Source organism: Carcharodon carcharias, chromosome 18 (genome assembly GCF_017639515.1).
Source record: "Carcharodon carcharias isolate sCarCar2 chromosome 18, sCarCar2.pri, whole genome shotgun sequence".
Classification (NCBI taxonomy): domain Eukaryota; kingdom Metazoa; phylum Chordata; class Chondrichthyes; order Lamniformes; family Lamnidae; genus Carcharodon; species Carcharodon carcharias.
The window spans coordinates 82,326,374-82,351,670 of NC_054484.1; the positions used below are offsets into that span (position 1 = coordinate 82,326,374).

Genomic DNA, 25,297 nt, shown 5'->3' on the forward strand with positions numbered 1-25,297 from the left:
AGGCAGCCTGGGCTTGATTTAACACCACAAGAGAAAGATGGTAACAGTACTGTGGAAAAAAAACTGAGGGCTGGACAGATAGTGAGGGGCGAATTGGTGTCAGTGTGCACCTGCCAAACCGCCCCCTCCTTCTCCACATTGACCTCCTATAAGGCAAATAGTTCAGAAGGGGCCTAGCCATGGGTTGGATTTTTAAAAATTCATTCATGGGATGTGGGCGTTGCTGGCTAGCATTTATGTTCAGGGGGCATTTAGGAGTCAACCACATTGCTGTGGGTCTGGAGTCACGTGTAGGCCAGACCAGGTAAGGACATCGTTCCCTAAAGGGCATAGTGAACCAGATGGGTTTTTATAACAGTCGACAATGGTTTCATGGTCATCATTTTACTTTCAGATTTTTTATTGAAATCAAATTCCACCATCTGTGGTGAGATTTGAACCCGGGTCCCCCTGGGTCTCTGGACTTCTAGTCTTGCGACAATACCACTACGCTATTGCCTCCCCATAAGTGTAGACTGTTCTTATTTTTCCAGAATGTTCTGCATCAAGCTGCAGTATCATATTTCCCCTGTTTCTTCAGATTTTACAAAAACGCTTTTGGACATAGTTCTTGCTGTCCTTAGGTATTCCCTGATCCACCAGAGCAGCTGCACAAAATAATCTTGCAAGCCAACAATGGCCCCAGGTGCTGCTTTTCTGGCCAAGATTTCAGACCACACTCCAAGGCCAGCTCCTCAGAAATACACAGCCAATGGTGGGTGCTATGGAATGTCACTGGTTAGGCCAAAAACCCTAAAATTAGCAGCTGATCTCATGTGCTGAGTAGATGGTGGTGCCCTTGCTCCCTGTCAAAGGGTGGTTTATTCCAAGCATAATAAACCCCGTTAAGATTTTTTTAATGAACAGAATGTGGCTCAGTCTGCAGCTCTTTCCTAGTAGAAATGTGGGAGCACCACAAGGTCTCCAGACCATACCATTCATTGAAAGCTATTTTAAGAGAATATGGAACTAAAGCATTTGCTGCATTTGACAGTTTACGATCAATTTACTTTCATGATCGACAGCAGTTCCAACGTAATTCATGAAGCGAAGTATTTTGGAATGTTTCTGAATCACTTCTACCTTCGCCCTCTTTTCACCCTCTTCCACCATCACTAAAACAGCTCATCAGCTCATTATCACACTGCTGCTTTTAGGACCTTGCTGTGCACAAATAGACTGCCGTATTCCCTACAGTAATTATATTTCGAAGGTAATTCATTGACTGTAAGACACTTGGGGATGTCCTAAGGTCATGAAGGGCTCTAGATAAATGCAGGACCTTTTTATTTTACTGATTAGCTTGCCATTGTAAGCTGCTGATCTATTTAGTTGATGAACAAATAGCCCTCTGACAGACAATGTACCTCAGACAACAAATCAGGAATTATTGGGAAGCAAAACTAAACTACCTATCAACACCTCAATTGTATCACCCCTTGATTATCTATTCTTGAGGGAATATAAGCCACTTGGCCGTCTCCATGTTGGCCAGCAATATTGATTCTTCCCTTGTAAAGGAATCAAGTCGGAAGAGAATTGCACCCAAAATGCAGCTTGACAAAGGCACTGAAAAGTGCCGCAAAGGTAACATGCCTTAATAATAATACAAGCAGCAGCTGAATAAGACTGATCCCCAATCTGTCACAAACTGAGCATCAGTGAGCAGCTTATTGTTGAGTATATGCCCTAATTAACACTGTCGGTGACACCTTCCATCACTTTGCTGATGATTGAGAATAGAGTGATGAGGCCAGATTAGATTTGTCCTGTTTCTTATGGATAGGACATTTCTAGACAATTTTCCACATTGTCGAATAGATGCCAGTGCTGTGACTGGATGGAACAGCTCGGGTCGGAGCGCAGCTAGTTCTAAAGCACAAGTCTTCAGCACAGTTGCTGGGATGTTGTCAGGGCTCATAGCCTTTGCTATACCAGTGCACTCAGCTGTTTCGAGATGTCACATGGAGTGAATCGAATTGGCTGAAGACTGGCATCTCTGATGCTGGGGACCTCAGGAGGAGGCCAAGATGGATCATCCACTCAACACTTCTGGTTGAAGATGGTTGCAAATGCTTCAGCCTTATGTTTTGCTGATATGCTGGTCTCCCCTATCTTGAGGATGAAGATACTTATAAAGCCTCATCCTCTGGTTAATTGTTTAATTGTCCACCACTATTTGTGATTGGATTTAGCAGGACTGCAGAACTTTGATCGCTTAGCTGTATCTATCATATGTTGCTTCTGCTGTTTGGCATGCGAGTAGTCCTGTGTTATAGCTTCACTTGGTTGACACCTCATTTTTAGGTGTGCCTGGTGCTGCTCCTGGCATGCCCTCCTGCACTTTTCATTGAACTAGGGTTGATCCCCCAGCTTGGTGATAATGGTAGAATGGGGGAATATGCCAGGCCATGAGGTTACAAATTGTGGTTGAGTACAATTCTGCTGCTGATGGCCCACAGTGCCTGGTGGATACACAGTTTTGCACTGCTAGAAATGATCTGAATCCAACTGATTTAGCACAGCGGTAGTGTGATAGAGGGTGCCTTCAGTGTGAAGATGGGACTTTGTCTCTACACGGACTGTGCGGTCATGGAAGGTGCTTCTGCAAAAGATAGATTGGTGACAAAGGGATCATGTAGGTTATTCCCTCTTGTGGATCTCTCACCACCTATCGCAGACCCAGTCTAGCAGCTGTGTCCCTCAGGATTCAGCCAGCCATGTCAGTAGTGGTGCTACTGAGCCACTCTTGGTAATGGACATTGAAGTCCCCTACACAGAGTACATTCTGTGTCCTTGCCACCCTCAGTGCTTCCTCCAAGTGGTGTTCAACTTGGAGGAGTACTGATTGATTGGCTGAGGGAAAGCGGTTAGGTGATAATCAGCAGGAGGTTTCCTTGCCCATGTTTGACCTGATGCCATGAGGCTTCATGGGATCTGAAATCAATTTTGAGGATACCCCGGACCACTTATTCCCAACTGTATACCACTGATATACCACTTCCCAACTGTATACCACTGATATACCACTTCCCAACTGTATACCACTGAGCCACCATTTCCCAACTGTATACCACTGAGCCACCACTTCTGGTGGCCCTGTCCTGCAGAGGGACAGGACATACCTGGAGATGATGTTGAAGAAGCCTGGAACTTTTGCTGCAAGGCATGATTCAGTGAGTATGACTATGTCAGGCTGTTGCTTGTTCAGTCTGTGGGACAACGATCACAATTCTGTGAGAATGTCATATAGTTTGGCATTTAACCCTGGGTAGATGGGAGACCTCCTGTTGATTGTGGCACATTGACGTGAGAGTGACTGGCCTTGACATCAAGGCCGCATTTGACTGAGTGTGGCATCAAGGAGCCCTAACAAAACTGGGGTCAGTGGGAATCGGGAGAAATGGTTGGAGTCATACCTAGCACAAAGGAAGATGGTTGTGGTTGTTGAAGGTCAGTCATCCCAGCTCTAGGACATCACTGCAGGAGTTCCTCAGGGTAGTGTCCTAGGCCCAACCATCTTCAGCTGTTTCATCAATGACCTTCCTTCCATCATAAGGTCAGAAGTGGAGATTGCACAATGTTCAGAAGCATTCGCAACTCCTCAGATACAGAAACAGTCCATGACCAAATTCAGCGAGACCTGGACAATATCCAGGCTTGGGCTGACAAGTGGCAAGTAACATTCGCGTCACACAAGTGTCAGGCAATGACCATCTCCAACAAGAGATGTTCATTGATATTCAATGGCATTATCATCACTGAACCCCCCACTATCAACACCCTGGCATTTAACATTGACCAGAAACTAAACTGGATTAGCCATATAAATACTGTGGCTACAAGCGCAGGTCAGAGGCTAGGAATCATGCGACGAGTAACTCACCTCCTAACTACCCAAGTACTGCCCACCATCTACAAGGAACAAGTCAGGAGTGTGATGGAATACTCCCCACTTGCCTGGATGAGTGCAGCTCCCACAACACTGAAGAAGCTCGACACCATCCAGGACAAAGCAGCCCACTTGATTGGCACCGCATCCACAAACATTCACTCCCTCCTCCACCGACGCACAGTAACAGCAGTGTATACCATTTACAAGATGCACTGCAGGAATTCACTAAGGTTCCTTTGACAGCACCTTCCAAACCCACGACCTCTAACATCTAGAAGGACAAGGGCAGCAGATAGATGGGAACACCACCACCTGGAAGTTCCCCACCAAGTCACTCACCATCCTTACTTGGAAATATTTCGCCATTCCTTCACTGTCACTGGTCAAAATCCTGGAACCCCCTTCCTAACAGCACTGTGGGTATACCTACACCTCATGGACTGCAGCGGTTCAAGAAGGCAGCTCACCACCACCTTCTCATGGACAAGTAGGGATGGGCAATAAATGCTAGCCCGACCAGTGAAGCCCACATCCTGTGAATGCATATTTTTTTTTTAAAAATTGAATTTACACATGTCAATTTGGCTCAATTAGTAGCACCCTCACCTTGGAGTAAGAAGGTTGTGGGTTGAAGCTCCCTGATGTCCAGGAATTGAGCACATAACCTCGGTTGAAGGAGTGCTACAGTGTTAGAGGTGCCATCTTTTGAATGAGGCATCAAACATGACATTTGGGGAGATGGTGGCATTGTGGCAGTAATCACTGGACTAGTAATCCAGAGGCCTTGGTTAATCTTCAGGAACAGGGGCTCAAAAACCACAATGGCAGCTGGTGGTAATTGAATTCAATTAAAAAGTTTGAAATATAAAACTAGTCTCAGTAACGGTGACCATGAAACTGTTGTCGATTGTTGTAAAAACTCATCTGGTTCACTAATGTCCTTTAGGGAAGGAAATCTGCCATCCTTACCTGGCCTGGCCTACATGTGACTCCAGACCCTTGACTCTTAACTGCCCTCTGAAATGGCCAAGCAAGCCACTCAGTTCAAGGGCAATTAGGGATGGGCAACAAATGCCAACAATGCCCACATCCCATTAAAGAGTAAAAAAATCCATGGACCGATCTGCCTGTTCAAGTGGATATGAACAATGCTATGGCAGTATTTGAAGAGGAGGAGGAAGCTCTCCATTCAACTAACTCTACCAAATAAACAGAAAAAGACAAATTGGCTTTTGTGGGATCTTTCTTTGCCCAAATTATCTGCTATGTTTGCTCACATTGAATACATTTCATAGTAATTCAGTGGTTGTGAAATGCTTTGCAAGACAAGAGAACATAAGAAAAGCTATGTAAATGTGAGTTTTTACTTCTAGGATGGGTTGATTGTCTGCGTGACAAAGAAAGGTGTAATATCTAAGTTTTCTTGAGCCAAGATTAAGAATCTGAAATTAGGATGTTGCAGAACGAGTGATTGGTTCATTGTTCTCTGGCATGTTCCAGTTTCTGGACAGCAATATAAGTGTGATGCAAGAGTATCTTGCAATAGCCCATTACAGGAACAAAGTGATGGGGAATGAGAGGTGAGCTGGAGTTATTAAAAGGAAGGAAGATAATAGTTTCCCATCACTCCCACGCTTCAAACAGGCAACCGATTCCAGTATGGCAATTTCAAAATCCTCATCTTTGTCTTCCGATACTGCTATGGCCTTGTCCCACCCTTCCTTGGTGAGCTCCTTCTGCCTTGTGTTCCTGTTCACAGCCTCCCTTCCTCTTATACTGGACTCCCTGCCTCTATCCCATCTGCTCCACCGGTAGTACAGTGACTAGGCTGCTGCCCCTGGAGTGATCAGTACAGAGCATTAGCCAGGCCCTCTGGATTACTAGCCCAGTGACACTGCCACAATGCCACTGTCTCCCCAAGTGTCATGTTTAACGCCTCATCCAAAAGATGGCACCTCTAACACTGTAGCACTCCTTCAACGGATGTTATGTGCTCAATTCCTGGATATCAGGGAGCTTCAACCCACAGATGGGTGCTCTTACATCCTCTCCCTCACTCTCTTCCTTGTGCCTTTAGTTTCCTATTCTTCTCCCCTTCCACCAAACTCGATGCCCATTTCATCCTATTGTTAAGTATTCTGTGACCTCACTCTCTTCCTTGTGCCTTTAGTTTCCTATTCTTCTCCCCTTCCACCAAACTCGATGCCCATTTCATCCTATTGTTAAGTATTCTGTGACCATCTCTTGTAGATGAGAATTGTATAAATGCAATTTGTAGCTGAAGCTTTGAAGTTATAAATTGCAAGCATAGACCAAGCCAAGCCTGGAATGAGCATATTGCTGTGATTTCTCTCCTACTCCCCTAACCCTCTCCAAGTTTATCTTGTCCACAAGACGTGCCTCATCCTCTCTCAACTTTAGTCCCACTAAGCTACTGACCACCCAATTTCCCTTTCTTGCTGCCCACCCCACCCCAATCAATAAACATTGTAAATGGTCCTCCCTCCTCACGTGTTGCACTTCAGATAGCTAAAAAATGAAGGATGTAACTGGATCCTAGACTTTATACACTTACAAGCTTTTATTTACAGAGGCACACATTACTCATCATGCATTTCATTCCAACGATCACAGTTTCAGCCTGCTGCTATATATTCCAGCTAAATGAGCCCCAGTTAATGTTTACCACCACCTGTTAGAAAAGTCAGTCAAAAGGCTGCTCCTTAGATATATTACGCTACAGGAGGCCTTAACAAGCAAAGAGTGGGACTTCTACCCCTCAGCGGGAGGAAGTCGCATCCTTATCTTCTTTGCAGTCCCGCGAAGAAGATCAGTACCAACCAATAGGTAAGTCCTGAGCTTTTTGGGCGGGAAGGGGTCAGATGTCCTAGGGAAGTGAGGTAAATTGGGTTTTGGAAATGAAAAAACAGCCTTCCCACTCTTACCGCCTTCCAACTCTTACCGCCTTCCAACTCTCATCGCCTTCCACTGACTGTAGTGTTACAGTAGTAGAGGCTGATGAGTTTCTTAAGGTCTTCAATAGGCCTAAAGGCCGGAAGGCTAATGGGCGCCTTACCCCGTCCAGCGTATTATGGGGACCTGGCGGGGCAGGAGATGTAGACCTTTCACCACCGAAAACATGCCCTGCGGGGGTAGGGGGGAAACCGTAAAATCCAGCCCACAATTAACATCAGGTACTGCCCTTCACCCTTTCAAATCTGCCGCCATTATCCCTTTCAAAGATCAGAATTAAACCGCAACAGCAAGAAAAAATAGGAGCAAGAGTAGTCCACAAAGCTCATTGAGCCTGTTCCGCCATTCAGTACGATCATGGCTGATCTTTGGCTTTAACTCCATTTTCCCACCTGCTCCCCATATCCTTTAATTCACCAAGAGACCAAAAATCTGTCTATGTCAGCCTTAAATATATACAACTATGGAACATCCACAAACCCCTGGAGTAGAAAATTCCAAAGATTCACAACTCTTTGAGTGAAGTATTTTCTCCTCATCTCAGTCCTAAATGATTGGCCCCTTATCCTGAGACCGTGCCCATGTGTTTTAGACTCCCCGACCAGTGGACACAATCTCTCAGTATCTACCCTGTCAAGCCCCTGCAGAATCTTGTATGCTTATGAGACCACCTCTCATTCGCCTAAACTCTAAAGAATATAGACCCAATTTACTCAGCCTCTCATCATAGGACAACCACTTCAGCCCAGGAACCAATCTACTAAACCTTCACTGTACTGCCTCCAACCCTGCAAAATAACATCCCTTCTCCAGCCTCTATATTTTGTCCTACGTAGGCTCCCAGCCCATCAAGATCTCAGATCTAATGCCCTTACCCTCATGTTCAAATGTCTTAATGACTTTGCTCTTCCCTCTCTCTCCAGCCTCCAAGAGCCCTCTGAGAACCCTGCAATGCTCCAGCTCTGGTCTATTTTGGAATCCCCACTCTGAGTTCTACTATTGGTGCTCTTGCCTTCAGCCATCTAAGACCTAAATTCTGGAATCCCCTTGGTCTTCCTTTCCTCTTTTAAGACAGCCCTTAAAACCTATCTCTTTGACGAGTCTTTTAGTCACCCCTATATCTCCTTCATCAGTTGAATATCAATTTTTTTGTCTAATTAAGCAGAATCTCACAGTGCAGAAGAGGCCCTTCAGCCCATCAAGTCTGCACCGACACATGAGAAACCCCTGACCTACCTACCTAATCCTATTTACCAATACTTGGCCCAAAGCCCTTGAATGTTATGATGTGCCAAGTGCTCATCCAGGTACTTTTTAAAGGATGTGAGGCAATGCACCTCCACCACCTTCCCAGGCAGCGCATTCCAGACCGTCAAAGTTTTTCCTCACATTCCCCCCTAAACCTCCTGCCCCTCACCTTCAACTTATGTCCCCTCGTGACTGACCCTTCAACTAAGGGGAACAGCTGCTCCCTATCCACCCTGTACATGCCCCTCATAATCTTGTACACCTCGATCAGGTCGCCTTGCAGTCTTCTCTACTCCAACGAAAACAACCCAAGTCTATCCAACCTCTCTTCATAACTTAAATGTTTCATCCCAGGCAACATCCTGGTGAATCTCCTTTGCAACCTCTCCAGTGTAATCACATCCTTCCTATAATGTGGTGACCAGAACTGCACACAGTACTCCAGCTATGGCCTCACAACTCCAACATGACCTCCCAACATTTGTAATCTATGCCTTTTCACCACCCCACTAACATGCCCCTTCCCCTTCAGAGATCTATGGACACACACGCCAAGGTCCCTTTGTTCCTCAGAACTTCCTAGTGTCATGCCATTCATTGAATACTTCCTTGTCAAATTGCTCTTTCCAAAGTGTATCACCTCATACTTATCAGGGTTAAATTCCATCTGCCACTTTTCTGCTCATTTGACCATCCCGTCTATATCTTCCTGTATCCCAAGACACTCAACCTCACTGTTAACCACCTAGCCAATCTTTGTGTCATACGCAAACTTACTAATCCTACCCCCCACATAGTCACCTATGTAATTTATATAAATGACGAACAATAAGGGACCCAGCACAGATCCCTGTGGTACACCACTGGACACTAGCTTCCAGTCACTAAAGCATCCTTCTGTCAACACCCTCTGTCTCCTACAACTAAGCCAATTTTGAATCCACCTTATCAAATTACCCAGTATCCCATGTGCATTTGCCTCCTTTATAATTCTCAAGGTGTGGAACCTTGTCAAAGGCTTTGCTGAAATCCATATAAACTACATCAACTGCACTACCCTCATCTACACACCTGGTCACCTCCTCTCAAAATTCAATCAAATTTGTTAGGCATGACCTCCCTCTGACAAAGCTATGCTGACTATCCCTGATCAAACCTTGCCTCTCCAAGTGGAGATAGATTCTCTCCTTCAGAATTTTCTCCAAAGTTTCCCGACCACTGATGTGAGACTCACTGGCCTGTATTTCCTTGGCTTATCTCTACAACCCTTCTTAAATAGTGGAACCACATTAGCTGTTCTCCCCCGTGGCCAGAGAGGAATTAAAAATTTGGATCAGAGCCCCTCCCTTGCCTCCCTCAGCAGTCTGGGACACAAATCTGGACCTGGAGATTTGTCCACTTTTAAGCCTGCCAATGTCTCCAATACCTTGTCACTCCCTTTATCAATTTGCTCAAGAACCTCGCAGTCTCTCTCCCCGTGTTCCATACCTTCATCCTCTTGGGTGAAGATGGATGTGAAGTATTCGTTCAACTGATGTCCTACGGCTCCACCCATAGATTGCCCCCTAGGTCCCTAACGGGCCCTACTCTTTCTCTGGTTATCCTCTTCCCATTGATATACTTGGAGAATATCTTGGGATTTTCCCTACTTTTACCAGCCAGAGCTTTCTCATATCCCCTCTTTGTTCTCCTAATTGCTTTCTTAAGCTCCACCCTTCACTTTCTGTACTCCATTGATGCCTCCACTGATTTGCTCCCCTTGTACCTGCTAAACGCCTCTCTTTTCCTTCTCATTGTATCCTGAATATCCCTGGTCATCCCTGGTTCTCTGGACTTGTTACTCCTTCCTATCACCCCAGAGGGAACATGTTGAGCCTGTACCCTCCCCACTTCCTTTTTGAACACTCCCCACTGCTCTTCTGTAGATTTCCCCACAAGTAGCTGTTCCCAGTCTACCTTGGCCAGATCCTGCCCTATTTTACCAAAATCCGCTCTCCCCCACCTTAGAACATCTTCTCCTATTCATGATGGTATGTAACTACAAGTTTCTGTTTTATAGAAATTTGGGAGGAAATTTTTGATGAATACTTAAAGTCCCACAGAGCTTTATAGGTGGCCAAGATAGGGTCTGAAGCTGCAACAACAGTTCGTTTAGTGAAAGACAACATTTTGGTATTGGAGTTATGTAAGGAACTGTTGTCCTGACAATTGTCATTTAAAAATACATACCAACACTCATTAATGAGAATGCACATCATTTTGGTGTCTAGCGCTTCAACTAATGTCCTGTCCTAACAGCAGCCAGCTGATTAGGAGAACATACAGCTTTGATGTTGATTTCATGCAGTGCATCTTGTAGATGGTACACACTGCTGCTACTGTGCGTCAGTGGTGGCGGGAGTGAATGTTTGTGGATGTGGTGCCAATCAAGCGGACTGCTTTGACCTGGACAATGTCAAGCTTCTTCAGTGTTGTGGGAGCTACACGCATCCAGGCAATCGGGGAGTATTCCATCACATTCCTGACTTGTGCTTTGTAGATTTTGGCAGACTTTGGGGAGTCAGGAGGCAAGTTACCCATAGATAAAAGCAAAAAACTGTGGATGCTGGAAATCCAAAACAAAAATAAAAATACCTGGAAAAACTCAGCAGGTCTGGCAGCATTTGCGGAGAGGAACAGAGTTAACGTTTCAAGTCATATTACTCTTCAACAGAACTAAGCAAAAAAAAAAATTTCTGTTCTGTTGAAGAGTCATATGGACTCGAAACGTTAACTGTGTTCCTCTCTGCAGATGCTGCCTGATCTGCTGAGTTTTTCCAGGTATTTTTATTTTTGTTTTGGCAAGTTACCCATCACAGGATTCCTACCCTCTGACCTGCTCTTGTCGCCATAGGGGTATTTATATGGCTAGTCCAGTTCAGTTTCTGGTCAATGGTAGCCCCCAGGATGTTGACAGTGGGGGATTCAGTGATGGTAATGCCATTGAACATCAAGGGGCGATGGTTGGATTCTCTCTTGTTGGAGATGGTAATTGCCTGACACCTGTGGGGCGCAAATGTTACTTGCCACTTGTCAGCCAAAGCCTGGATATTGTCCAGGTCTTGTTGCGTTTGGACATGGACTGTTTCAGTTCTGAGGAGTCGCGAATGGTGCTGAACATTGTGTAATTGTGAGCGAACATCCCCACTTCTGACTTTATGATGGAAGGAAGGTCATTGATGAACAGCTGAAGATGGTTGTGCCCAGGACACTACCCTGAGGAACTCCTGTGGTGAAGTCCTGGAGCTGAGATGACTGACCTTCAACAACCACAACCATCTTCCTTTGTGCTAGGTATGACTCCAACCAGCGGAGGGTTTTCCCCCTGATTCCAATTGACCTTAGTTTTACTAGGGCTCCTTGATGCCACGCTCAGTTAAATGCAGCCTTGATGTCAAGGGCAGTCACTCTCACCTCACCTCTGGATTTCAACTCTTTTGTCCATGTTTGGACCAAGGCTGTAATGAGGTCAGGAACTGAGTAACTCTGGCAGAACCCAAACTGGGCATCAGTGAGCCGGTTATTGCTAAGCAAGGAACGCTTGATAGAACTGTTGATGACCCCTTCCATTACATTACTGATGATCGAGAGTAGACTGATGGGGCGGGAATTCGCCGGGTTGGATTTGTTCTACTTTCTGTGTACAGGATATACCTGAGCAATTTTCCACATAGCTGGGTAGATGCTGTACTGGAACAGCTTGGCTAGGGGCGTGGCACATTCTGAAGCACAAGTCTTCAGTACTATTGCGGAATATTGTCAGGGCCCATAGTCTTTGCAGTATTTAGTGCCTTCAGCCGATCCTTGATATCACGTGGAGTGAACCGAATTGGCTGAAGACTGGCATCTGTGATGCTGGGGACCCCCGGAGGAGCCCGAGATGGATCACCCACTCGGCACTTCTAGCTGAAGATTGTAGCAAATGCTTCAGCCTTAGCTTTTGCAATGATGTGCTGGGCTCCTCCATCATTGAGGATGAGGATATTTGTGGAGCCTTCTCCGCTAGTGAGTTGTTTAATTGTGCACCACCATTCACGACTAGATGTGGCAGGACTACAGAGTTTAGATTTGATCCGTTGGTTATGGGCTTGCTTAGCTCTGCCTATCAATTGCTACTTATGCTGTTTGGCACGCAAGTAGTCCTGTGTTGTAGCTTCACCAGGTTGCCATCTCATTTTTAGGTATGTCTGGTACTGCTCCTGGCATGCCCTCCTGCACTCTTCATTGAACCAGGACTGATGCCCTGGCTTGATGGTAATGGTAGAGTGGGGGATATGCTGGCCATGAGGTTACAGATTATGTTCCAGTACAATTCTGCTGCTGCTGATGGCCCACAGCAACCTCATGGATACCCAGTCTTGAGTTGCTAGATCTGTTTGAAATCTATCCCATTTAGCACGGTGGTAGTGCCACACCACACAATGGAGGGTATCCTCAATGTGAAAGTGGGACTTCGCCTCCACATGGACTGTGCAATGGTCACTCCTAGCGATACTGTCATGGACAGATGCATCTGTGGCAGGCAGGTTGGTGAGGATGAGGTCAAGTATGTTTTTCCCTCTTGTTGGTTCCCTCACCACCTGCCCCAGACCCAGTCTAGCAGCTATATCCTTTAGGACTTGGCCAGCTCAGTCAGTATTGGTTCTACCGAGCCACTCTTGGTGATGGACATTGAAATCCCCACCCAAAGTACACTCTGCACCCTTGCCACCCTCAGTGCTTCCTCCAAGTGGTGTTTAATATGGAAGAGCACTGATTCATCAGCTGAGGGAGGGCAGTACGTGGTAATCAGCAGAAGGTTTCCTTGCCCATGTTTGACCTGATGCCATGAGACTTAATGGGGTCTAGAGTCGATGTTGAGGACTCCCAGGGCAACTCCTTCCTAACTGTATACCACTGTGCTACCACCTCTGCTGGGTCTGTCCTGCCGGTGGGACAGGACATACCCAGGGATGGTGATGGTGGTGTCTGGGACATTATCTGAAAGGCATGATTCCGTGAGGATGACTATGTCAGGCTGTTGCTTGACTAGTCTGTGAAACAGCTCTCCCAATTTTGGCACAAGCCCCCAGATGTTAGTAAGGAGGATTTTGCAGGGTCAGCAGGGCTGAGATTGCTGTTGTCATTTCTAGTACCTAGGTCAATGTCGGATGATCCGTCCGGTTTCATTCCTTTTTTTGTGACTTTGTAGTGGTTTGTTACAACTGAGTGGCTTGCTAAGCCATTTCAGAGGGCATTTAAGAGTCAACCACATTGCTGTGGGTCTGGAGTTACATGTAGGCCAGACCAGGCAAGGACGACAGATTTCCTTCCCTAAAGGACTTCAGTGCACCAGATGCGTTTTTACAATAATCAACAATGGTTTCATTAGACTTTTAATTCCAGTTTTTTTTACTGAATTTGTAGGTTGGGAAGAGAATATAATTATTGTTTTTTCTTACCAGACTATGTGCTGTTTGAAAATGTACAGAAGACTCATTAATCTTTTTCTATATCAGAAGTGCCACTGTGTAAGAAGATTGACAATCAAGCTCACTTAGTTACCTTGTAAAATGTAACATTCCTGTTAATTCTGCACAGCCTGACACTCCCACCATTCACCTTTTGGATTGCTGTTGGATTAATTTAACAGAAAGAAATTCATTTAGTTTGTTTTTCTGGGAACAGCATTTTCTAAACATTATTGATCTGGTATGAAGTGCAAAAAATTGGAAAAATTGGGTTATTGCTGTTAGAACCAATGATATTGCAGGTGACTGGAGAGAGATATTTCAAAGTATAGATTAATGAGAGAGTGTAGGCAGAGATAGACTGTTTCCAGGGACAAGGAAACACAAATGAGATTAAATGTAAGTGATTTAGGGCAGAGAGCAGGATTTGCACAGAAGGTACACACTGCTGGAGTTGGTGCATGAGGACTCGAAACATCAGCTCTTTTCTTCTCCGCCGTTGCTGCCAGACCTGCTGAGTTTTTCCAGGTAATTCTGTTTTTGTTAAGCATAGACCATATCAATGTTTAAAGTGAGCCAAGGTAGAGGGAAAGAGGATTGATTACTGTTATATGGCAACAGGGTAAGCACAGGGGACTAGGATTCTGTGGGGAATTAACCATAACATCGGCTGGAGGGCCAAATGTCCTAGTTCCTGTTGTATTTTATATTTTGTGCAACAATTCCTGATTCATGACTCAAATATCACTAGGAATTCTATAACCTAAGAAAGTCTATCAGCCACAGCAAAGGTGCTTCAAGGATTAGGAACCTAGAAACAGGAGGAGACCATTTAGTTGCTCGAATCCATTCCGTCATTTAGTTAGGTCATAGCTTATTAGTATTCAAATTCCATTTCCCACCTTGGTTTTGTACCCATCAATGCCTTTACCTTACAAAAATCTGTCATAGTTTTGAAATTTTCCATTGACCCAGCTTCAACAGTTTTATGGGGTCAGAGTTCCAGATTTCCACTATCCTTTGTGTGATGAAGTGTTTCTGGACATCACCCCTTGAATGGCCTCTTGCTTTAGCTTTAATTCTCTGGCCCCTTGTTCTCAACTCCTCCAACAGGGGAAATAGTTTCTCTCTATTTTAACAACTCCTTTAATCATCATATTCAACTCAATTAGATCACCCCTTAACCTTCTTTGCTCAAGAAAATACAAACCTAGCCTATGTAACGTTTCCTCATAACTTATGACCTTCAGCTTCTCATTGGGAAGAGCATGATGTAATCAGGTTAAACTGAGGCACAAGCAGTCCAACACTGCAGCCAACAGAGAATGGGAAGCAGGCTCCAGTCAGTCCAAACATCTACAGAGGAATGTGGAGGCTGGTAGGATGGAATGTGTAAAGAAGAGAACTGATGGTTGAAATGTGGGAGGAAATGAGGGCAGGAACTTGAGAAATGAGATAACCTGATCAAGGTTCGTGGCTACCTGTACAGCAGCAGAGGGGAATCATCAGTTGGAGAAGGCAGAAGAACATTTGGGAATTCTTGGACCAAACTAGAGATCTCCTGTGAGCTGCATCCTCTGAATGAGGAGCACACCTGAGACGCCACACGGGCAACACAGGGTTTACACAAGGTGGAATCACTTAGCCACATCCCAATGGCATGAATTTCCCTGCAACTGTTCAGCAGCAGAACTGGAAACAACTTACTGAGGATTATTGCTATGATTCAGGCACTCTCCCAGTACTTAAACCTGAATTCACAGCAGTTTTGATAGTTCTCATAATTGTCTCCTATGTATAGAATTTTTGTGTGTTTCACAAAACTGTTACATTTTGAGATTCATGATGACGCATTGGAGGCCGTTAAGAAGTCATCTGTGTTCTCCTATCACTTTGAAAAGAAGGCGATAGATATCCTGTACCTGACTGCTATGTTCAGACTAAAGCTGATAGACAAATTTGGTTATAAATAGAATAATTAGTGTGCAGCAGTGTGTACCATCTACAAGATGCACTGCTTCAACTCACCAAGGCTCCTTAGACAGCACCTTCCAAACCCATGACCACCACCATCTGGAAGGACAAGGACAGCAGACAATGGGAGCACCACCACCTGGAAGTTCCCCTCCAAGCCGCTCACCATCCTGATTTGGAAATATATTGCCGTTCTTTCACTGGGTCAAAATCCTGGAACTCCCGCCCTAACAGCACTGTGGGTACTACTACACCACAGGGACTGCAGCGATTCAAGAAGGCAGTTCACCACCACCTTCTCAAGGGCAATTAGGGATGGGCAATCCATGCCAACATCCCATGACCGAATAAAAAAATGAGACAGAAATAGAAAAACACAGTGATGGAATCTGTGGTTTCAAACCTTGTATTTTTTGGATCAAGTCCTAACTGAACCTTCAGCTTTCTAGGGAAATAAACTGAAGCTGTTTGAAACCAGATAAAAGACACAGAACCATCCCAGCCCAGATCCAGTGGTGCAGTTGGAAAAAGGTGAGCACAGAGTGGAGTGGATCTAGGACTGGAGATAAAGGAAAAATAAGGTTGCTGCTTCAGCTATTTTAAAAGAGCTGATAGACCAGCACCGACCATGCAGTGTGCAGAGTTGTTACTGATGGTTTGGATAAAGGTGATTCTGGTGGATCCATGCATCATGTGAGCAGAGCTGAGAATGTTCTGCAGAAGTGTAGAATGTTGGTGAAGACTATACCCATGCAACTCAGGTGGGTTTGGAGCTGCTGTCGGATGAAAAGAAAAAGAGCTGGAATTCTACCTGAGGAAATTTAGAGCTTTGAAGAACTTTGTGGTTGAAATTAGTACCATATATGCTAAGGGAGATTACCTTGTAAAACTCAGATCTATCTTTTTGAATCTGCTATTTAATATGTAATTTATAGTTTATAGTGACCACAATTTGTCTGTTAATTCATGTTTAATTTATGTTGACTTTGGTTTGATAGTTAAAGTTTATAAAAAATGAAATTTTTTCCATTGTCTTTTGGCTTGTAGATCTCCATAGGAATCATACCAATAGCAAGAAATTATGAATACAATGATTAACCAACACAATACACAAACTATTTTAAAACTTCCATAAAATCCTGAAATTTTAGTAGCCAATTACACTAGAATTCTGAAGTTATAACTAACAGGAAAAACTGAACAGGCTGGGGCTCTTTTCTCTAGAAAAGAGAAGGATGAGCAGTAACATTACAGAGGTCAAATTATGGTGGGGTTTGACAGGGTAAATAGAGAGAAAATGTTTCAGCTTGTAAGAGAATCCAAAACTAGTTGCCATAAATATAACAAAAGGAATTCAAAAGAAGCTTCTTTGTCTAGAGAGTGGTGAGAATGTTGAACTTGCTACCAATGGAAAATAGGTAAATAATATAGATCCCTTTAAGGGGAAAGCTTTTTAAGTATGAGAGGAAGAAAGGCTAGAAAATGTGCTGAGAGGGTGAGATGAATAGTGACCACCTGAGGTCATTGCTGGTCTGAACGTTTGCAGGTCCAAGTGCATCCCCAGGAAGCCCTGATTCAACTCTTGGAAGCTTGTGTGGAACATAAACACTGACGTAGGCTGGTTGAGCTGAAATGACCTCTTTCCATGCTGTGAATTCAATTTAATTCTCTGTATTCTTAGGACAGATTTATTTATGTAGGGCCCCATCTCACAGTCCAAAGAAAAAAGGAAATTGCTCTGAACACAGCCTAATCCTGAATGATTATTTAAGAGAATTGACCAGTAAAAAGACCCTAAATGCCATTTTTTTCTGAACAATTGAAACTTGTAACATTCAATCCAAGGATGACAAAATACAACCAATTCGAACTTGATATTTTTGCACAGATCTTTGGTTTTGTTAACAAAGGCAGGAGATTGAACATATGCAATGGATACAATTTCCCAACAATTATCAACATAATTGTTTTTGGAAAAGTTAATATCGGAGTATTTGTTTTAAACAGAGTGCCTTTGTGAGGGACCTAAACAAAGCCCCCTTCCCTGTACGACAGACTGTACTGATTAAACACGTATTGTAACTTTTGTTTCATTTATATTTCTCAGTGCAAAAATCAGATTGTGCCCTCCTGTGCTTTTGTTAATGATTTGAATACAAACTGGAGGATGAATTTGAGAATTATTTTTGATTGACATTTTGAATAAAGGTTAAGGGGATGTTTAACAGAGATGCTCAAAATTACGAGGGCTTTTGATGGAGTAGATAGCTTTCCACTCTCAGGGGAGTAGGACTAATTGGACAGAGCTTTCAAAGAGCCAATACCTACACAATGAACCGAGTGGTCTCCTCTGCTGCGTGGTTCTATTTTTTACAGCCCTTTGTGCCTCAGTACCAGACAATGCATGCTGTTATTACTTCATGTCTGAAATCAGTGGACCACCCATAGGTGGATGGAGGATGCCCCATTCCCTTTGCATGTTTCTCTTCAATTTCAAAATTCCCAACCCCTTCCTGATCGCATCCCTTAGTCTGGTCCACCCTGGAAGATGAAGAGAGAAAGACATATATTTATATAGCGTATTTCATGACCTCAGGACATCCCAAAGCACTTTACAGCCAATGGTATAATTTTGTTGTCTTGTCACCATTGTAGGAAATACAGAAGCCAATTTGCACACAGAAAGGTCCCACAATCAGTAAAGTGGCAATAACTAGACAATCTGTTTTTGGTGATATTGATTGAGGGATAAATATTGGCCAGACCACCAGGGTTAACTCCCCTGTTCTTCAAAATAATGTTATGCGGTCATTTGTAGTTTCTGTGAGGACAGACCTTCAGTCATTTGAAAGACTGTCCCTCAAACAGTGCAGTGCTCGCTCAGTACTGCACTGGACAGTCAGCCTCGCTTCTGGAGGGTTCTCTTGAAGCCACAACCTTTTGACTCTGAGGGGAGCTTGCTATCCACTGAGGGATAAAATAGCGCAATTCCGCACAGTAAAATTGATCAATCCAAAAGGGCAGATCTGTTCAACCTAACGAACCGATCTGAAAACTGCTTCTGCTCTCATCCTTCAAGGAATAATCAGAGCCATAGGGAGGGTAAGTAATTGGAATATTTTGTCTTTTCTCCATTCAGATTACTGTAGAGAAGGACAGTGGATTGGATGTAACCGCCCCAAAACACGGAAGAGTTGATATGGACAACACCCCTCATGTTGGGGGCAACACGTGGGCAGGAGGAACTGGTAAGTAGGAATGAAGGAATTGATTTCCAAACAACACAAAAAAATTAACAATGATATTCCATTAACTGCAGTAACAATACAAGTTAAAATAGATAAAAACAAAAAACTGCGGACACTGGAAATCCAAAACAAAAATGCCTGGAAAAACTCAACAGGTCTGGCAGCATCTGCAGAGAGGAACACAGTTAACATTTTGAGTCCGTATGACTCTTCGACAGAACTAAGGAAAAATAGAAAAGAGTTAAAATAGAGTCGGTCTAATGTAATATAGCGGTCTGGCACATAAAGGGCTGATGTGGAACTGAGTACAGTACTGCCCACACAGTGATGTAAGAGAACACATGATCCACACCTAGGGGTCAGTCCAGTGTTGGACACAGCTGTGTGCACAAGTAAGCCTGAAGACAACTCCTAGCTTGGACTTCTACTGTACCTTGTATATTGTTTCTAGTAGTTAATAATTGCTGACTGTTAAATTACCTAAGACTACGAATACCTTAATAAAATCTATTGAACTACACCCAGCATCTTACAACAGCTAAATCTTGATCAGACCAGAATTTTATGAGCGTTCACTGACACTGCGCTGCCTCACCATGAGCATATTTATTGATAAAATCAATGGGTGTAAAAACATTGGCTTGACTCCCCCAGAATTACCTATGGGTACCAGCTGATGTATTGATCCCCATGCATTCCTGACTGGCTCGTAAGAACTAGAGTAGACCATTCAGCCAAACAAACCTGTTCTGCCATTCAGTCAGATCATGGTTGATCTGAATCTTAACTCCTTTATATGCTTAGTATTCTGTCAGTAATTGACTAACTTTGTGTGTAAGATATTTGGTAAGCTTTGAACTCTATGGCAAGGAGCAGATGTTCATCTTCCAAGTCAGCACCTCCATCCTGGGTCCAAAAACCAACCATGGGACTGGGGGAATGGTTGGTGAGGGGGGGAGGGGAGGGGGAAGGGAGGGAGGGAGGGCAGGGTATGCTGGAAGGTAGTTGGATAAGGGCTCGATCATTTAAAACAGAGATGAGGCAAAAAACTTTCACTAAGAGGGCCGTGAGTCTTTGGAACTCTCTTCCTGAAAAGATGATGGAACCAGAGCCTTTGAACATTTTTAAGGCAGAGTTGGGTACATTCTTGGTAAGCAAAGGGGGTGATAAGTTATTGGGGGTAGGTGGGATGCAGATTTTAGGTTACTATCAGATCAGCCATGACCTTATTAAATGGCGGAGCAGGCTCGAGGGGCTGAATGGCCTAGGCATACTCCTGCTCCTTGTTCATGCACAGTGTATGCCCCAGGCAGGCAGCGCTCTTCACTGTGAGTACATACTATGAAATGATCTCCCAATCACCCTGTCACCGTGACTTGCAGGATGCAGGTGAGTAAAAGAGGATTTGCAGCCAAGTCTGGCCTCCCTCTTTCTAATGGCAGAATTCAAAACACTGGAATTGTAACCCTCAGACAGACACATATGTGAACACTTCCTTTCCTTTGAAGGCACAACATTTACGTTATGCCAGTGTCCAGCCCCGGTATATTTTGCATAGGTTGAACAAAACAGGCCCAGGCTGCACCACCCTCACCTCACTTCATCATATGATTTTCACCTCAGTGTGACTGGAGGACCTGCCTTCCCACACAAGTGTCTCACAATTAACGTCATGTTTCAGGCTTCACACACTGGGCATGAGCTGACCTAGAATTGCGGAGCCACCAGTTGTGTCAAAAATTGACCTTTAATATGTTTGGAATCATTAATCTTAAAACATAATGAGGAGGCAATCCTATGAAATTTTAGTTTTACACTGGTTGGCTTTTATTTTCAGGTTAACACACATCCTGACTTGCTGAATACTGTGGAACAGGGATCTTCTCAATCACACTGCACTTTAAAGTAGCAACAGATTTTTTTTGATTAAATACCCATTTGTTTCCCTGTAAAGCTTTTCCAATAGTAATGGTACTGCTTCTTAAACCAGTAACATTTAGTGCAAGGTAGACAACAAGTTCCACATTACCCAAGTAATTCATCAACCTGCTCCTGCCCAGCATACCATAGCCTCCTCCATAGTGAATGATGAGGTGCTTGAAACCAAAAAATGACCAAGAGTTTTGGGCTTATTTGTACTTTTAACATGACCTTAGGGTCAACATGAATAGTGTCCCAGCACAGAAAAATGCTAAACTGAATTGAAGTGACAGTAGATGCATCTAGTACCTGACAGAAGCAGCAATAAGGATATGGTGTCATACTTCTTGTGGTGCTGCTGTCCATCTGCTATGTTTCCCAGACAGACCATTTTTACAGACACATGATTATAAGTCTCAGTGCTATGCGGTTTTTGATTAAAATCACTTCAGCAATGGTTAAAAGCGAAGCTAACTGCTTCTCAGGAATTCAAATCTGATCTCTGGACACATTCCATGGGCTTATGGCTTAATTATCCTCTTTTTTCCTTCTAAATTGATTATTGAAGGGCCTCTTCCATCTGCTTGACAAAGAAGTAAAGTAAAGTGGTCACACTGATGTCAGCCAAGCTGCTTCTCACAGAACCTGTCCCTTGCCCAGTCTTGGTAGGAGTTGGTTTGTTTCTGCACTCATCCAGGACACTGTTTTCTAATCCTTCATCTCTGCCGAGTTTTAGCTGATTGACACTTGGCTCAAAATCCCATTCCTGGGCTCAGATCAGCCTTGACAGTTCTACATAATACACTTATAGAATCATGCAGTGTAGAAGGTGGCCATTCAGTCCATTGTTCCTGTGTCAGTTTATTGAAAGAGCTATCCTATTAATCCCATTCCCTGCTTTTTCCCCACAGCTCTGCAATTTTCTCTCGTTTCCAAGTATATATCCAATTCTATTTTTAAAAATATTGAATCTGCTTCCATCACCCTCTCAGGCAATGAATTCCAGATCATGATAACTCGCTAAGTAAACAGATTTTTTCTCCCACTCTCCCCAACCGATTGGCTTCTTTGCCAATTATTTCAAACCTCCATCTTCCGGTTACTCACCCTCCTTCCAGTGGAAGCAGTTTCTCATTTTTTTTCTGTCGGAAACTTTTCTGAGACAGAAAAAAAATGAGAAACTGCTTCCACTGGAAGGAGGGTCTGTTGGTCATGTCATTAATTACTAAGGAAACAAAAGCTGATCAAAATTAGTCATTATGGGGATTAGATACTGCAGTCAGTTACACAGTTACCTTTGTGACCTGGCTTCAAACCATTCTTAGACTAATGGGTGAAAGATTTGTCCCTCAAAAGTTAACCACAATTTGAGCGCTATCTTCCTCAATATAGAAATGATAAGGTCATATTGATTGTCAAGAGCAGATTCCCCAGGATGTTATGAGGAATGAGAAACTAGCTGTGAGGAGATGCTAAAGATATTGGAACCGTTTCCATTGAAGCAAAGAAGGCCAAGAGGACATTTAAGGCATTTCGAAGCATAACAGATTTGGGTCTGCTGTAGATCCTTTCTCAGATTCAGTGGCAACAGTCACTGCCTTAAGCAGTCTGAGCATCTTATGGTTATGGGAACTGGCTCACACTCTCGCACTTTACACAGAGGATTTTCATAAAACAGAAACAGTTGTACAAGCATCAAAGTTCAAGAATAGAAGTAACCTATGTGCTGGTTGTTAGCTGTAAAAAGCTTCGTTCTGTTTTTGTAATTTATTTTCTCTCCCCCATCCCACATAGTCTGTCTCCAAGCCCTGCCAACTTTGATCCTGTGGTAACAATGTGCTGGCACTGCAAAGTTCATTTTGAAAGGCAACCAAGTTTTCCAACCCTATAAAAATAAACGCGAATCATACAAATACAATGTTTTTAGTTTTTGACTGTACCTGAAGAGGATGAAAAAGAGAGCAGCCATGTGCCAAAGAAAGAAAGCTGAATCAACAGAGCCAGGACGTGTGCGAAAACAAATTTTGGATTCCATGTGATTGAAATCTTGTTTGGAACGAGACCTTCAGCAAAAGCTTGAATAACGTTTAAAAAAAAACCTCTTCCTCTTCTCTTGCACATAGGGTCCCACTGTAGCAATCTTCAGTATTGTCTAACAGAGGAAAGAATGTGAAATGAAAACAGAAAATGCTGGTAAAGCCCAGCAGGTTTGACAGCATCTGTGGAGAGAGAAACAGAGTTAACGTTTTGAGTCTGTATGACCCACCTTCAGATCCCTTTGGACCCCTCCCTCTGGTCTCTTACCTGCTAAAACACCCACCTCCGGTATTCTCCCTCCACCTGGACCCCTTCATCTGGCCTCTTACCTGCTAAAACTCGGACTACTGTTCCAAAGAATGTGAACGTTAATGTGAAGTGCACTTTTGCAGCAACTTATTCTCCACATTCTTCACCCCAGCCTCCATCTCATTACATAGCTGATGAAGTGTTCATGTTCCGTGGATTGTGGTTGCTGTACCTAACCTTTCATAAGAAGAAATGTTGTGCCTTGGGGCCAGAGCCTTGCCTGTGTGCAGGAGGAGCTCATACTAAATCTGTCAGTTTGAAAGAGTGTATCTTTAGAATTAGAGCTAGCCCACTCCAAAAGTGCCTTTATAGTATTCGTTACAAGCAATCCAGTCCTCATTGCTCCTGGACACACATGTTGTTAGTTATTGTGCAGGAGGTATAATCCCTGTAATTTCATAGTCTACACTGTAGAAATCATCCTTAACCAGCTCCACACCAGTGGTGAATGTGGAAGGCATTTTTATAGGAAAGTTGTTATTGGGCCAGGTTCTTCTGTAGCACAGTAACTAATGGCATCTGCCGCTAGTTAGTCTTGCTTCTGCGCCCTTCAACTCAAATTTCTGCCCACAAAGTTGCTGGAAATGTGAGCTGATAACATCGCAGTGAGAGAAACAGGCCTAGCAACCAATTAGATTGAAGTAATGTGAAATAAACAGGGCAAGGACTAAGAAGGAAATGTAAATTGGAGTGTGGGTGAATCCTTTATCAAATCAGAAAGAGAAATAGAGAGGGAAAGATTGGAATAAGAAGAGACAAAGGAAAAGAAAGAAAAAATAAATTAAAATTTGGCATTTCAATATCTCCTTGAAAAATTCAAAACCTGAAGATGAAACTTCACACTTAAAACTGTAAATTTTCATTGCCAGAGATGTTGATTGGCAATCATTAACATTGGTCACATTTAATGACAAGACTTAAATTTCCACAATGCATTTCATGGGTAAATATAGCAAGTTCCTTCCAAATATTCCAAAACAGGGAGGCTAAGGGTGTGATGTTTTCACAAAGCTAATCATGGAATGGAGCAACTCAGACAGCAATCTGTGTTTACTGCCCAGCTGCCCTTTGCCTGAAATTGCTGTACCATTTCCCCATAAATAACACTGCCATTATTTTGACAGCAAATTCTGGTGCAATAGTTAGATATCAACCTTGACTCTCTCTTGATAGCAGTCTCACCTTTGAGTCAGAAATTTGTGGTTTCCACTTCAGAGGTTTGATCATATAATCTAGACCATTACTCCAATGCAGTATTAAAGGAGTGCTGCAATGTTGGAGGTGCCACCTTTAAGTGGAGATATTGAATAAAGGCCCCATCTGCTCTCTTAGTTAGACCTATAAGATTTCACAATACTATTCACATTACTACTAAGAAGCTTTCCTGGCGTCATGGCCAATATTTATCCCTCAACCAACATGACTACAGATTATTTGGTGATTGTCACATTGCTGTCTGTGGGATCTTGCTGAGGTAAATTGGCTCCCAAGATTACAATAGTGACTACACCTCAAAAAGTAGTTCATTGTAAAGAGTTTTGGGAAATGCTGAGGTAATCGAATAAACTTCCTTTGATGTTATAAATCCATTTCTTCTGTCCCCCCTCCCCCAGTGTTTCCCTCCCCTCCCCCACAGAGCCATCTGTCACTTGTTCTTATGTTTTGCTTTCACAGAGCACTGACCCTTGTTCTGCTATGAACATGTTCTACTTTCTTACCTTTATGCCATGATCAGCACCTTCTTTAGTCTTTAACACTATCATTAACACTTCCTTTGCCTTGTGTCCATGATATCCTTGTCAATCTCTCCTGAGCTCCTGGCTATCCCTGACATATTTTGCTCCACCTGCACCACCCCCTCTTAAACAGTATAAAACCATCACGTTTCTACTTCGCTTTAGCTCTGATAAAGAGTCATCTAGACTCAAAACATTAACTCTGTTTCTCTCTCCACAGATACTGCAGACCTACTGAGTTTTTTCTGCATTTTCTGTTTTTAGTTCAGATTTCCAGCATCCAGCAGTATTTTGCTTTTATTTCTTTGATGTTACACAGACTGCTCCTTTTCTTGTCCCATTTTTGAAACAATAGATCAGTTATTTTTTTTATTCCTTCATGGGATATATGTGTCACTGACAAGGCCAGCATTCATTGCTCATCCTAAC

At 43.5% G+C, this 25,297-nt stretch overlaps 1 protein-coding gene across 3 annotated transcripts in view; it reads left to right on the forward strand.

Moving 5' to 3' along the window:
* vwa8 (von Willebrand factor A domain containing 8) overlaps positions 1 to 25,297 on the forward strand; it is a 474,906-nt gene that overhangs the window by 382,046 nt on the left and 67,563 nt on the right. For all 3 annotated transcript variants that reach the window (XM_041211497.1, XM_041211500.1, XM_041211499.1), the window contains one exon: positions 18,758 to 18,866. In XM_041211497.1, the coding sequence (XP_041067431.1) occupies positions 18,758 to 18,866 (109 nt within the window). The remainder of the gene's footprint in view (positions 1 to 18,757; positions 18,867 to 25,297) is intronic.